This window comes from Octopus bimaculoides, chromosome 3 (genome assembly GCF_001194135.2).
Source record: "Octopus bimaculoides isolate UCB-OBI-ISO-001 chromosome 3, ASM119413v2, whole genome shotgun sequence".
Lineage (NCBI taxonomy): Eukaryota > Metazoa > Mollusca > Cephalopoda > Octopoda > Octopodidae > Octopus > Octopus bimaculoides.
Window position 1 is genome coordinate 4,651,414 of NC_068983.1, and position 16,283 is coordinate 4,667,696.

Here is a 16,283-nt window from a genome sequence, read left to right on the forward strand (position 1 = left end):
ATCACTCCAAACACCATGATGTTGACTGGATGTTTGATTTTTATCAGTCTCAGTACGTGTCCTCAGATTGACACCCAAACACTCTGAAATGTTCGTATTGGAGCTGCTGGCACAAATGCCAAACAGTACAGCATGTCATTTCCAAATTCCTGGCAAAGTGAATTGTGTCATGGTGCTGTTTTTCTCACAGACAGTGCCCAACTAGCCCTACTATACTGCTTATGCGCAAAATATAAAATGGCAACAATTTACCTATCGCACCTTGTGTATATATATATATATGTATGTATGTATGTATGTATGTGTATATATATATATATATATATATATATATATATATTTATTTATTTATTCAGCTGTTATTTCTTGGTGGAAGTTGTTTTGTTTTTGTCACAACTGTTATTGTGGAGTGAGAATGCACAATGTGAGGTTCAGTGACTAAAAGCTATGTCACCCTTTCCTCTCTCTCTCTCTCTGTGCTGGTTCTCTTCCACTGGTGATTGCATTTGAAATACACTGCTTTTATATAAATTAATTTTAAATGAAAAAGATAATGAATTTGTTGAAATAATTATTAAGCTGGTGTTTGTCCGACCCCTGCTATACTCTTTCGCCCCAACTTTCTCTCTCTCTTTCTTCCTGTTTCTTGAGTAAAGCTGCGATGGACTGGCATTCTGTCCAGCTGACGGAAATACATACGCCATAGAAACCGGGAAACTGGGCCCATGAGCCTGGCTAGGCTTTAAAAGGGCGCATAAATAAAATATATATATATATATTTTTCTTTTGTTTCAGTCATTTGACTGTGGCCATGCTGGAGCACGTCTGTAGTCGGACAATTCGACCCCAGGACTTATTCTTTGTAAGCCTAATACTTACTCTATTGGTCTCTTTTGCCGAACTGCAATGTGATGAAGATGTAAATGCACCAGCATTGGTTGTCAAGCAATGGTGGGGGAACCGGGACACACACATATACACGACGGGCTTCTTTCAGTTTCCATCTACCAAATCCGCTCACAAGGCTTTGGTCGGCCCAGGGCTATAGTAGATGACACTTGCCCAAGGTGCCACACAGTGGGACTGAACCCGGAACCATGTGGTTGGTAAGCAAGCTACTTACCACACAGCCACTGCTACACCTGTATATATATTTTATTTATTAGTGTGTGTTTGTCTTCCATCACTGCTTTGCAAGTGGTGTTGGTTTGTTTACATTCCTATAATCTAACAATTTGACAAAAGACTGAGAGAATAAGTCCCAGGCTTTAAGAATTAAGTCCTGGGATTGATTTATTTGGCTAAAACTTCTTCAAGGCTGTGCTCCAGTTTGGCCACAGTCTAATGACAAACTTTTCCTTGTTAACATTTAATGAATGGACTGTCTTCCATAAGATGGTCATTCAGTTTCTGTGAACCACAGCTGCAGGTTTGCAATGGTCCTGATTTGTCCCATTTGGTCATCCACAGTATTCTACATTCTATTGTAGCTTTACATTTTAACTGTTTCTTTGAAGGCCACCAATATAATTGAACTGAAGGCAGCGAGCTGGCAGAAACGTTAGCACGCCAGGTGAAACGCCTAGCAGTATTTCGTCTGCAGTTACGTTCTGAGTTCAAATTCTGCCGAGGTCCACTTTGCCTCTCATCCTTTCAGGGTCGATTAAATAAGTACCAGTTAATCATTGGGGTCAATGTAATCAACTTAATCCCCTTGTCTGTCCTTGTTTGTCCCCTTTATGTTTAGCTCCCTGTGGGCAATAAAGAAAGAAATATAATTGAACTGTTCATTATGGGATGTATTGATGGAGATGATGAGGTTGGGGTCAGAGGATTTACTCCGTTGGATCCTCCCTCAGTAGATGATAGTGAGTTTTTAGTAGTAGTAGCTGTAGCATCATTGAGTGGAATGAGCAAAGAACACCAAACTGTACATTTTACTTCTCCTCACAGCAATTGAATCTGACATTCCTACATTCCAGAAACTCTCTTCAGGTTATTGACCAGCTTGGTTGCTATTAATTGGTTGTCTCGCTGTTGTCTGTCCATTGACGAGGAGAGAAGGGGCAGGGGACAGCTGTTTTGACAGACTGGTTGATTTGTGTTTTTCTGACTCGAGCGGCTTCGACTTTTTGTTTTTAATTTATTATATAGCATCTTGGAGTAAATTCATTGGAAATCACAAGGAAGGAATGGTTTTTGTACTGGTCTGAAGAGTTTTGGCCTTTCACCAATATTCTCTTATAAGAAGGGTCCTATTTGTTTTATTCAAAATATTACAGTTGTTTTACTGAATACTTGAATGTCTTTGAAAGGTTCATCAGCCCTTAAGGGGTTTTTATATTTTCTTTCAGGAGTTGTTAACAGATCTTTTTATTTTATAATAAAATTCCACATTACTTATGGTTATAGATAGGTATATATATATATTTCTTTATTACCTACGAGAGGCTAAACATAGAGGGGACAAACAAAGGTACTAAGTGGATTACATCGACCCCAGTGCGTAACTGGTACTTATTTAATCGACCCCGAAAGGATGAAAGGCAAAGTTGGCCTTGGTGGAATTTGAACTCAGAACATAACAGCAGATGAAATACCACTAAGCACTTTGCCCGGCAGGCTAACGATTCTACCAGCTCGCCACTCTAAACTATATATGTAGCATAGGTACATAGCTATATCACGTGATCAACCAGACTCAGATGTTACACCTTGCTGGTCACAATGTGCTTCTTATTGTTTTGGCTTTCAAGTGATGCCATCCCTGGCTAGGCAAGCAGGCCGACATTTCCCCTGATCAGAAGGTTATTATTCTGTTACAGGGGTGACCCATTTACAGCTGAGTGGACTGGAGCAACATGAAATGAAGTGCTTTCTCAAGAACACAATGTGTCGCTTGGCCCAGGAATCAAAACCCATAATCATTACATCATGAATGGAATGCCCTAACCACTAGAACGGATGCCTTTATGTATAATTATATAGCATAGATTAATTAAGCCTCCAAAATTGGATATATATATATAAAAGGTTTCTTTCTTTTCTTTTCTTTATTTTTGTTTGCCAATCTATTCTGGCAAAGACAGGTTTCAAAGATATTTGTGCTTATTTTAGTTGGTTTCATTGTGAAATAGACTTGCATCAACCCTTACAAAATATATTCTGTCTAAAATTTACATTCAATTTTGAACAGGTTGCATTTTTAGATTTCAAATTTAATTTTGTGTGCGTGTGCGTGTGTGTGTGTGTGTGTGTTTTTTATAGATGTTATCCATGATGATGTATGGAGTTAGCGAGGCATTTTCTGATGCTATATAATTTTTATATTGCTTATTGGAAGCTTTCCAGTGAGGTGTCTCTTGGACATTTTTTCTATATGTAATATATGTATGTGTGTGTGTGTTCAGAAATATCAGTTACTAAATATAAATAGCATGATCAGATTCTTGGCTAATTATAATATTTTGTTATTGATCTATTTCATTTTGCAATTATTTGCTGTAGACTAGTTTAGCAAGTTTCAGTGCATCTCTCAATATTCACAATATTAACTAGGAAACGAGTAGATGAGTTCCAAGCATGTAGCAAGTTCCCAATTTTTGCTGTCAGAACTTTGAATCTTGGCATTTGAAAAGACATTTTTACCTTTTGTCAGTGTGAAAGAAAAAGATAATCTGGCTCAATGAACTCCATCTCTGACACATACAAGCATGGAAAAGTGGACGTTAAAACAATGCTTCTGTGAGTTAATTTAATGTCCACATTTCGTTACTATGCTTGTATGGGTCGGTGGGAGTTTGTTGAGGCAGATTTTCTACAGCTAGCTTCAGCTTCTGTCTTCCAAACCCACTTGCAAGTTTTTTTTTTTTTTTTTTTTGTCAGCCCTTGACTGTAGTAGAAAATACTTGTCCACAAGGGAACTGAACCTGGAACTATGTAAATGGGAAGCAAACTTCTTACTCATACAGCCACCCCTACATGTGCTCGGATGTGCGTGCGCACACACAGTTGTGTGTCAGTGTAAAGGCAGACTGCTTTGTTTAGTCTGCAACAGTTTGAAGCTTTCTTTTTTTTTTTCATTCTGGTTGTTTTTCTCTGAATTTTTTAATAGAAATACCAGCCTGAGTGATCTAGAACCATAAAAAAAAATGGTTTGTGTTCGTTCAGTATTTGTGTGTGTGTGTCTGTATGTGGTCATTGGTGGAGAGAATGTGATGTTGTGGCTTTCAGTTGCTTTACTAGTTAGATATTCGTGTCAGTGCTAAAATTGCTTTCTTGTTCCAAAACCAAACAGTTCTTTGTATTAATAATCCCTGGTATCTGTGAGCCTTTTGTAACCAAATTTCTATTGAAATATTCATTTTAATTTTGAAAACATTGAAGAATTTAGTAAAATATCTTTGTCACTGGTGCTGGTGCCACGTAAAAAACATCCAGTACACTCTAAAGTGGTTGGCAATAGGAAGGGTGCCAAAAGACTCTTGAACCTGGTACGACTTCCAGTCTTGCCAGCTCCTATCAAACTGTCCAACCCATGCCAGCATTGGAAAACGGGCATTAAATGATTTTGATGAATTAACATGAAATTTTGGAAGGTTTTTCGATCACTTTAAAATTGGGAAGTTTGTATCACAACGAAGGGTGGCCTTGGGTGGGTTTATAAGGTTAGATGTGATTTTTTATAAGGGTTAGTCTGGTGCTTATTTTATTGGTCTCTTTGCTAAGAGAAATGTCCGCAATTTTATATTGTTTCTAATGTAGACACAAGGCCTGGAATTTGCAAGGGCCAGGAATAGTTCACTGTTACTTTGTTGACCCTGGAAGGGTGAATGGTAATGTTAACTTCGGCAGGATCTGAACTCAGAATGTAAAGGGCTGGAACAAATACTACTGTAAGGTAATTTGTCCGACACTCTTAACAATTTTGCCTCTCCACTTACTGGACAACCATTGATGTAACTGTAAATAGGTGTAGGCGTGACTGTGTGGCAAGAAGATTGCTTCCCAACAGCATGGTCCTGGGTTCAATCCCACAGCATGCCACTTGGAGAAACTGTTTTCTACTATAGACTCAGGTCGACCAAAGCCATGTTAGCAGATTTGGTAGACAGAAACTGAAAGAAGCCTCTGTGTGTATATAATCATCATTTAACGTCCATTGTCCATGCTGGCATGGGTTGGATGGTTTGACCAGTACTGGTAATCTGGAAGGCTGCACCAGACTCCAGTCTGATTTGACAAGGTTTCTACAGCTGGATGCCCTTCCTAACGCTAACCACTCTAAGAGTGTAATGGGTGCTTTTATGTGCCACCAGCACGGGTGCCATTTGCATGATACTGGCATCCACCACAACTGTGATTTTGCTCAGCTTGATATATATATATAAAGTGTGTTTTTGTGTCTGTTTGTCCCCAAACTCTGCTTGAAAACTGGTGTGGGTGTGTTTATGTCTCTGTAACTTAGTGGTTTGTCAAAAGAGACTAATAGAATAAGTACTAGACTTTAAAAAATAAGTACTTGGGTCAATTTATTCGACTAAATTTCTTCAAGGCCATGCCCCAACATGGCCACAATCTAGTGACTGAAACAACAAAGAATTTTAATTTAAATTACTACTAAAAATTTTTTTTTTTTAAAAGATATTTCTTGAAAATGCTGTTACTCATTTGATTTTGTTGCTGCGAATTAGACTGCAGACTCACCATTAATAGCTATATTTTAATTTAGCAATCCTTCTTCTCTTCATTCTCTTCATTGTTTAAATATTATTATTGCTTAAAAGAAATTTGATTTCTTAGCACAATTTTATCTCTCGCACACACACTGCCTGTCTCCCCAGTGGTTGTTCCAGTGTGCCTCCCTTACCATCCTCCAGGGCAACACCTTTTCCATTTCGGCTGCAGGGACCATGAGGCAGACTGACAAGTCAGATGTCCCTTAAATATAATGTCTATTAGTACAACACTCTACTCCCCAGTAACAACATTTCTCCATTGTTTTAATGTTCATTTTCTCATACTTGAAATCTCATGATTGGGAAGCAAACCCCTTAACCATCATGACCGTACCTGCTTCTGTACTGATGTATTTCAGCATATTTATATCCTCCCATTCCAGTCCTCTTTCCATATATATTGGAACTTCTTTTTGTTTTGCATTGTCAGAACCTGTTGTTTATTCTACACAAGTAGTTCTCAATGGGACAGTGGAGGTCAAACAACATATTCACCGATGCACTTTGCATAGAGTTAAAAACAAAGACAAAACACTCTTTTAGTGTTTCGGTTATTCTGTCAAATCTAATGCCTATTTATTCTCATTCATCGTCATTGTTTAACGTCCGTTTTCCATGCTGGCATGGGTTGGACAGTTTGACTGAGGACTGGCAAGCCAGAAGACTGCTCCAGGCTCCAATCTGATCTGGAAATGTTTCTAATGCCAACTACTCCGAGAGTGTAGCTGGTGCTTTTTACGTGCCACTGGCACAGAGGCCAGTCAGTGGGTAACTGGCATCAGCCACATTCAGATGGTGCTTTTTATGTGCCACTGGACTGTTTTGTATTAATTATGCACTCTTTCATAGTTGTGAGATTTCAGTGATGTGAATGTTTATTTTTAGAATGACTTTGTAGGGTTGGTGTGAGAGGCCAGATCTAGTTGCTTTGAACATAAAGCAGACTATTTTGGCCAGATATGGCCATTTTAAATGCTAAAGAGATGAAGTTCAACATTTAAAGCGGAGAAATATTTAAAATGACTTAAGATATCTGTAACCCATACCAACATGGAAAACAGATGTTAAACAATAAAGATGAACATTTTCTTAAGGTGTTCAACAGTATGGATTATATAAAGCTTAGAATATTTTTAAAAAATACAAAAAACCCCACTGCTCGTCTACATAATCTTTGTAGCCTCTTATCTCTTTCCATCTCTCTCTCTCCTCCCCCCTACTGATGTAGCCATGTATCTCCTTTATTCATTCTCTAACCGCTCATCACCTGGCACAGAACCGCCACCTTTGATACTACTCCCCCCACCCCACCTCAGTTGAGAAGTCCTGTCTAAGTTACTTGGTGACCTTGCTGGAGCCATGTAAAAAGCACTTAGTACACTTTCTGTAAAGTGTTTGGTTTTAGGAAGGGCATCCAGCCATAGAAAGTAGGGACTATGCCAAAGCAGACAGTTGAACTTAACTCTTCTGACTCACCAACTCCTGTCAAACCCACTTTTTTAAAACTTTGTACAGTCAACTATTTCCATAGCACACAAACACTTACTGCAATACCAGATAGGAATTTTTAGGTGAAATACCATACTCTTATTGTATTGGTGCCATTGAGAAAATAATTGTTACAACTTATATTCTTACCTAAATCTCTGGCTTCTTGCCAAATATAAAGAAGGAAAACTACTGAAATTCAGATTTCTAATGTTGAAATACTGCCATATTATATCCTCGTTACTGATTTGTTGCACAAATATTTAGTCATTTGAAGCTGTAATATTTATAATCTTTTAGGCGCTTGGTGACCCTGTCAGTGCTGGTGTCACACAAAAGTACTGGTGATGGTGCCATATGAAAAGCATTGGTACTTGTACCACATAAAGAAGTACCCATTACATTCTGTAAAACAGTTGGCATTAGGAGGAGCATCCAGCTGTAGAAACCAAACCAAAGCAGGCAAAAGAACCTGGTGAGGCCCCTGGCCTTGCCAGCTTCTGTCAAACCGTCCAACCCATGATAAGTAGTCCATTGGTGTCCGATGACAACAAAGTCTGTGCTCTCAGCGATGAGAGTGCATGCAACTCCACAGTCTGAAGCTGACAGCACACGAGTGTCTACAGTGATAATCTTTTGACTGGATTGAGGCAAGTGCTGTGTTGAGACATTGTTGCCAGTCCTCATCGAAGGCAGTTGCTGTTTGTGAGGTGAGAGAACGTCAAATGATGATGATGTGTTGATGGGAGTTTCTTTTCTAAATGTAACTAGAAACTCAAGAGTGTTAAAGTTTTCTCAACATAAAATATAGAGTTAAACTGGGTGAGTAGATACCATATTTGGTTACCAGTTCATCTTATCCTTATGCCATACACCACTCTTGGTTTGTGTAGCTGGTTCTAATCCTCTGTAGATTTTCATTGAACAAGTCAATGTATTTTATGTCTCAACCCATATTCCACTTGAAAGGGTAAACCTGTTTTTGGTGGGGGTAAAATCAAGTGAGCTGATCCCCTATTTTAATGCATGTGATATTGCCCTGGATCCTAAATATGAACCTCAGATATCAGTAATGTTCTTTCAGGAAGAAGTTCTACCAATAGCAGGCCATCATCGTAAAGTTAGAAAATCTATGTTCCCTAGGACATGATATATCAAAATAATTACCACAGTTCTCTCCTGAGATACTGTACATCAAAATATCTAGGACACAGTGCATTTTAGTATATAGTATAGGTCTGTACTGTGGAAGCGCAATGGCCCAGTGGTTAGGGCAGCAGACTGGCGGTCGTGGGATCGTGGTTTCGATTCCCAGACCAGGCATTGTGAGTGTTTATTGAGCAAAAACACCTAAAGCTCCACGAGGCTCTGGCAGGGGATGGTGGCGAACCCTGCTGTACTCTTTCACCACAACTTTCTCTCACTCTTTCTTCCTGTTTCTGTTGTGCCTGTAATGCAAAAGGGCCAGCCTTGTCACACTGTGTCATGCTGAATCTTACTGAGAAGTACGTTAAGGGTACACATGTCTGTGGAGTGGTCAGCCATTTGTGTGTTAATTTCACGAGCAGGCTGTTCCGTTGATCGGATCAACTGGAACCCTCGTTGTCGTAACCGAAAGAGTACCACGAGGTCTGTACTATGAGAACTATAGCACATGTAGTGTTAGTTATGGCAATGCCTCATAACAGCAGTTCTCTTTCCATTCTGTGACCCTCATTCTAGATATCAGCAAAACCATTTACTGCAGGGGTGGGGAGTCAGTGAATGAGAAAGTGGGGGGGGGTCAGCACGCTCCTTCTCCCCCAGTGGGTGGGGTGGTACTAGAAAGAAAACTAAAGATGAAACTGAGGGAGCAGAACAAACCTTCAAAGTAACATGTCGAAAAGGTTGCAAGAGGGGTCAGGAGGTAAGAGATAGAAGTAGGGGCTGAAGGTAGTCAATTGTGAGGATGGGGTGCAGTGGAAGTACAAGGCTTAAAAAAAATACTGGGATCAATTCATTCAGATAAAATATCCTTCAAGGTGGTGCCCTAGCATGGCTGCACTCTAATGTCTGAAATAAAAAAGAAAAAAAAAGTAAATAAAATTAAAAACGGTGCTGGAATAAATCTTCTAGTGAAATATTTTTGTGTCAATAATGGTTCTTCTTCTTGGCTGCTTTTTTTCTACAGCAAATATTTTAAACTTATTGCTAATAACATATTTCGGTATGGCTGATGCCTCCTATACATCATGTATCTAGTTCTGTTTTATCTCACCATCTCTTATCTTTACATTTAATCATACTGTTGTTGTGGAACATTAGTTATATTCTATATTTTGATAATATGATTTTTATCTCCATTAAATAAACCAGATATTTCAATATTATGTTCACACTATTTGCTCTCGTTATCTGATTTAGCTTAATAACTGTCTGGTTTGCTTTTCCCTCTATTGTGATACAAACCTGCAATAATTGTATAAATTAGCTTAAATTATCCAAATTGCTTGGCCTTGTTTTTATACAAGCAAGCAATTTTTGCATAAATTTGTTTAAATTATCCAAATTCTCTTTCCTACATGAAGATTTTCATTATATTTTTTATGCCTGTTTTTCCATCTAGCATGGGTTAGATGAGTATGCAATTGAGGCATTGTTTTACAATCAGGTATCCTTTCTGCTGCAAACCCTTACATGCTTTTCAAAGAAGGGATTTCTTATTTTACTTGTCTTCATAGGAGTAGGGCAAACAGACAGGTTGTTGACAGAAGTGACAATATCACTGATTGCAAAAGTGGCTTTCACAGAGCACATACGAATGTAAATGCACACATGCATGTGCTTGCATACATTTGATGACCTTTCGGTCTCTGTGTGCCAAATTCACAAGGCTTTGGTCATGCTGGGGCTATAGTAGGAGGCAATTCTCCAAGGTGCAGTGCATTGGGACTGAACCCAAAACCATAACAATTGGGAAACAAACTTCTTGACCACCCAGCTATTTCTAAACGTGTATTAATTGGGAGGTTAAAATATTTACTAATTGCTATGAAATGCATGTGTGTGTGTATAGTTGTTTATATAACCATTAATGTTTTTTTTTTTTATTTCTTTTCAGTGGTTAGGTTTTTCCAAGAATATAGTGAACCAGAAGAAGGTGGAGAAACAATCAGCCAGCCACCTTCTCGTCGGGACATCAATCCTCTCCATCCTCCTCCGGCTGGTCCCTCTGAAGAAAACGTTTTGCTTCCTCTGCCAGAGAACACACTCAACTGTAATTTAGGGATACCTATTGTAGTACTTGTAACAAAAGTAAGTACCCTACTCTCTAAGTCCTTCATGACTATATTTGTCCGAGACCAGGGGTTGGCAAAGTGGTAATTAATATTGACTCCTGGGGGTGGGGTGGGGTCTTTGTGGCCATCCAAGCATTTGATAAACATCTGGAATGTTTTCTAGCATTGAGGGTGCTGAATTGTTAAACCTGGAAGTGTCAGGTAACTTAAGGCTAAAACTCATTAGTTTCCAGCCAACACAATACAATAACTATTCATCCATTTTCTCCACCCACTATTCTAGAGATAGTCATTGGGGGTAGCATCCTTGAGTATCTCTCCCATGGGATCCTTTCAGAAGCAACTGTCATTACACTTTCTGGCTGGATTCTCAAGCATGACTAACTGAGATTAAGAGTATTATGCAACCATTTTGTTCTTGACCTAATCACATGTTCATCATACCAGAACTGACCTCTCAATGTGGAGAAGTGGCAACTCAATCTGGAGAGAGTCTTTTATCTTCAAGCTATGCGCTCTGTTGAGTAACGTTACTCCAGAGATCCGTCAGTGAAATCCCATTTTGGCTGCTTGTATTCACAATTGTACTCTTTCAGTCATTACCTGATATTCATGACTGGAGCCTGGTGCAGCCATCTGGTTCACCGATCCTCAGTCAAATTGTCCAACCCATGCTAGCATGGAAAGCGGACGTTAAACAATGATGATGATGATGATGATGAGAGGCGAGGACAAGCATTGAAACTGAATTGAAGATGGTAAGCTTGGCTTTTTTGCCAACCTCTCTTCTTTTGAGGATTGAACGCTGGAATTGGCACATTACTGAGCCAACACTTGTAATTCTAGCGTCCAGTTTAGCCTCCTTCTTCCCACCACTCGTGAATATGATCCTGAGATACTTAAACTTTTCCATGTCTCGTTGATGTCACTAATATGCAGAGTGTGCTCTAAGATGAGGTTCTGGAGAGGACCAGTGTCTCAGTTTTTGCAACATTCTTGTTCCTGCCTTGCATCACTCGGCAGCAAACTCGTTCAGTGCATGTTGGAGATCACCTTCTGAAGAGCCATGTTTGTGACACCATGTCGTTTGCTGATATCACCCAACCGGTTCTTCATCCATCCATCGTGGCCCCACTTCCACAGTGTCTGCACATATCTGTGCAGTTCATAAAAATTCTGGAAAGGAGGGGTGACAATACACACCTTTGCTGAAGTCCAACATCCACATTGAAAGGCTTAGACTAAACTCCATTTGCATTATGTACATTATTTACATTTGACGGATATTTGTCCTCATCTTGTTTGTTGTTAACACATTTCGGCTGATATGCCATCCAACCTTCATCGGGTGTCTTGGGGAAATTTCGAACTTGGGTTCTCGTTCCTAAGGCATTTTTCAATGTTATTATTATTATTTAGGCCACTGCCTATAATCGAACTCAGAATCTTGGGGTTAGTAGCCCATGCTCTTAACCACTACGCCATATGCCCGTAGCGTAGTGGTTAAGAGCACGGGCTACTGGTGATAAATATTAGCCAAATAATCTCTGTAAAGTCATAATTCACTCTCAGGACACATTCGATAATGTGGCCCTACTTGTTTTTAAAATAAATGGTTGACTGGAACACTTTCGATCAGATGTTTGTTTGGTCTGGGTTGATTTGGAGTTTCACTACAGATATTTTATCATAATTTTAGACAAAAATAAGAGAAATAACTTGGTGGCCAGTGGCATGTTTTTGAACAACAGACTATTACAGGTTTATCAAATAGCATATTACATAGATTCTTGATTTATTACACATTATCTCTGCCTCTAAGAGATGTCTCATAATTACCAAAAGGCAGTTAACTTCACTTGAGAAAGGGAGATAATCTCAAGATTGAAGAGTTCTCCAAAATTGACATGTCATTAAAGAAAAGAAGATTAGGGGACAGTTGTGAACATGTTTCTCTGACCTTTTTGCTGTTCATTAAATTTTCATTTGAACACAATCATTTCGTGCATTCTTTGATAATACATTTCAGTTCTACTTGTCTTTTTCTCATCTCTCAGAGATTCTAACCAGCAAGAATGGCTGAAAACATCTAAGACAGTAATTGCCATTTTCTGCTTCAAAACAGAACTTGCTCAGAGACGGAAATCTTTTAGTCATTTCAATCATTATGTCTCTACATAATGTATGAAAATGGTTTCAGTATTATCTGGTCCCTTCATATTGTTTTCTGTCTGTAAAAATTGAAATAGCAATGATACTGCACTACATGAATAAAAATCCTTTACAAGATCCAGATTTATCAGGAATAATTCCAAGTTCAGCACATCAACTTGGTCTTTGTGCATTTTGTTTGTCATGCAAAGTCAAGAATCCTGATATCTCTATGAAAATAATAAATTTATGTAATTGTAGATAAGTGGTTTGTGTGTAATGTTGGCCTTCAGTAACCCTTGAGGCATAAATGCATGGGTATGTTGGGAGCCTATCTTTTTGAGTGGTAGTTGTTTAACTCCAGGTCATTCTTCATCATTTAACATGCCTCTTGTCTGCTGGTATGGGTTGGACGGTTTCATAGGATCGAGCAAGCCACGGGACTGCCTTTAGCTCCATTGTCTGCTTAGGCATTGTTTCTATGCCGACCGCTTTGCAGTATGTTGGGTGCTTTTTCCTCATTCAACCAGCACTAGCAAGAGGGGAGAAAGGGGAAGATAAGCTCACCCTGCTGTGGGGTGGAGGCAGAGGTAGTTTTTTGCTAGGTGTTGAGGGGCTAAAGTATGATAGAGGTGTTTGGCTATTGAGGGGATGCACGGCTACCCCACATTATATAAGAGTAGGTGGTTGTAGCTGGGGGAAGTTAAAGATGGTAGTGGTAGGGGACAGAACAAACTCCCAAGGTACAAGGTAAGCATAAGAGTGGATGGCCATGGCTATCCTGTATTTTTAATAGTATCTAGGTGAGGTTTAATTTGAGGGAAGTTTGGCTGTTGTTTCTTGCAAGTAAAGGTTCCCTTATTGGTTCATTCATTATATTTCAGTTGATGTTATGTAGTCCATGGCCCCTGGTGATTTCTGCAATCAATTACGCCAGTTACTGTCTTTTTATAGGAAACTAATTTCCTGTTTGTCCGTAACATAATCCTCCTCCTCCCTGTATTCCTGTAACTTTAGTCAATGACAAAAGATGTTTGAGATAAAATGATTGAAGTATTTTAGATTGTGTGGGATTGAAGAAAGAAGTTGGCTGGCTTCTTGCACAATTGTAAAACTTGTTTATTCCAATTATCTGTGTGAGATTAAGACGTTGGACGAGAGGTTCCATTCGTCATCACTTCATCATTGCAGCTGAATAGGATAAATAACCTGTGTGTCAGGCTACTTGCCTGACAATGAGGTTCCACTCTCATTTCACAATTGAGCATTTAGAAGAGAGAGAAATGTCTTGGAAAAAGAAATAAAACAAGGCCCAACCCATTATAGTATGATGGAGGGGATGGAAATCTGTTAAAAATTAATAATTAAATTATAATTATTTCTGGCTGTAATTACTGATCTGATTTTCTTTTTACTTTTCAGACTGATACTATTTCTGTTTTGGAGAAGGAACATGATTATAAAGAAGAACATTTTGACTTTATCCAGCAACATTTGAGGAAATTTTGTTTAAACTGTATCCTTCAGCAAGAAATATGTTTATCAATGTGCTGGTTGGGATATTTTAAGGGCTTTACACACAGTTTCAGGGGAAGTGTCTTTAACTATAGTCATGGACCAGCCAAAGCTTTGTGAGTGAATTTGGTAGAGGGAAACTGAAAGAAGCCTGTTTGTGTACGTACTCTCCAAATGTTGTGAGTTATGAGCAATTGTCTTATGATAACAACTCCTCTGCCAGATTTACACCCTTTGAATATGTGTAAAATGAAGGGTTACTGACAGAAAGGACATCTGGTTGTAAAATTAAAGCCTTTTTTCAACTTGAAGAAAAATGGCACTCATTCGGTTACGATGACAAGTGTTCCAGTTGATCCGATCAGTGGAACAGCCTGCTCATGAAATTAACATGCACGTGGCTGAGTACTCCTCAGACATGTATACCTTTAATGCTGTTCTCTGGGAGATTCAGTTTGACACAGAATGTGGCAAGGCTGGCCCTTTGATTGTCAGATGAATGGTCTGTAACATGAAATAAAGTGCCTTGCTCAAGGCTAAGATGCTCTGCCAGAAATCAAACCCCTGACCTTAGGATCTTGAGCCTAATACCCTAACCACTAAGCCAACATGCTTTTCACTTTGTCTAACTTGTGCTGGCATGGAATAACAGATGTAACATTGAACAAACGGGGTTAGATCTTTGTGTATTTAGGTCCACAAGGGCCTCTTGTGGCAGCTTGGGATAAGGTTTGGACAGAACAATTTCACTGTCTTTATCATTCTTCAGGACTAAATCCCTCTGGATATGAACCCTTATATAAAACCCACAGTGTATTCTGCCCCCCCCCCCCAAAAGTCCTTTGTGAGCCAAATTTCACTGCAGACCAGACATGTTGTTGTGACTCCATGGATATTTATTAAAGTTAGAGGTCTTCCTGGTTCAAAGTGATGCAGTTTCAGTTTATGCTTCCTTACTTTCAAATTCTTATAATTTGTGTCTGACAGAATTTACTGTATTGATAATTATCATCCTCCTCATCGTTATTGAGAGAGAGAAAGACAGTGAGCTGGCAGAATCATTAGCACGCTGGGCGAAATACTTACTGGTACTTCGTCTGTCGCTATGTTCTGAGTTCAAATTTCGCCTAGGTCGACTTTGCCATTCATCCTTTTGGGGTTGATAAATTAAGTACGTGTGTAATCGACTATTCCGCCTCCCCAAAAATTTCAGGCCTTGTGCCTCTAGTAGAAAGGATTATTGAGAGAGAGCAGTGCATGCCATCAAAGTGACACTGGGGTATAAATATATGAAGCCCAATACACCCATCATGACTACCTGTCTGATAAGGGTACATTAACCATCTGCATCACAACCTCATGTGCACGACATGGTGACTTCATATCAAGATGAATGGCACATCCTGCTCAAAAGGTCCCTGAATAAGGGTTGTTTGAGGATAGTGAATGAAAAACCCATGTTTCCAAGGATGAATTCTTCGAACCCCGAAGAACAAATGGCTATTGATTCTTTCCTACTACATCCGCTCGCGATCAGAGATGCACATATTGTCAGCCACTAAGGGACATGCTCAGTTGGTTATAGTCAAGCAACTGACAACCAAATTTGGTATTGAGCAGAATATTTGCTGTAGCCCATCTTTTACACCAATACAAAATCTGTACATAACCCTTCCAAGATCAGAACTCTGAGGGCCACTGCACTGGTAGTATTATTATTATTATTATTATTATTAGAAGGAGGAGGAGGAGGTTTGTTTGGAGAAAAAGAATCTTGGATTTCAGCAGTTGATAGAGTTCTGTAGCATTCCAACAGATGGCAGCACATGTTTGTGACCTTCACTCAGCGGTGTACCAAGTGACATCACTATGTTTACTTTTCAAGTTGTGAACTTTGTGTTCACGTGGGTCTGCTGTAGTCTGTGATTTCTTCATGGACAAGAACAAAGAGCCAACGTAAGATTTAGTGTTAAACTTGAAAAGTCTGCTACAGAGACATTGAGCATACCTCAGCAAGCTTACAGCGACGAGGCAATGGGTCATATGCAATGTTTTGAGTGACACGGGTGCTTCAAAAACAGAAGACCTGTCACAAGCGTCACCCCCCCCCCCC

The 16,283-nt window shown here is 39.3% G+C and overlaps 1 protein-coding gene across 1 annotated transcript in view; it reads left to right on the forward strand.

Moving 5' to 3' along the window:
- Positions 1-16,283, forward strand: part of LOC106877363 (cytoplasmic dynein 1 light intermediate chain 2) — a 74,752-nt gene that overhangs the window by 47,746 nt on the left and 10,723 nt on the right. The window contains exons 5-6 of the mRNA XM_014926251.2: positions 10,327-10,520; positions 14,078-14,171. Coding sequence (XP_014781737.1) covers positions 10,327-10,520; positions 14,078-14,171 — 288 coding nt within the window. The remainder of the gene's footprint in view (positions 1-10,326; positions 10,521-14,077; positions 14,172-16,283) is intronic.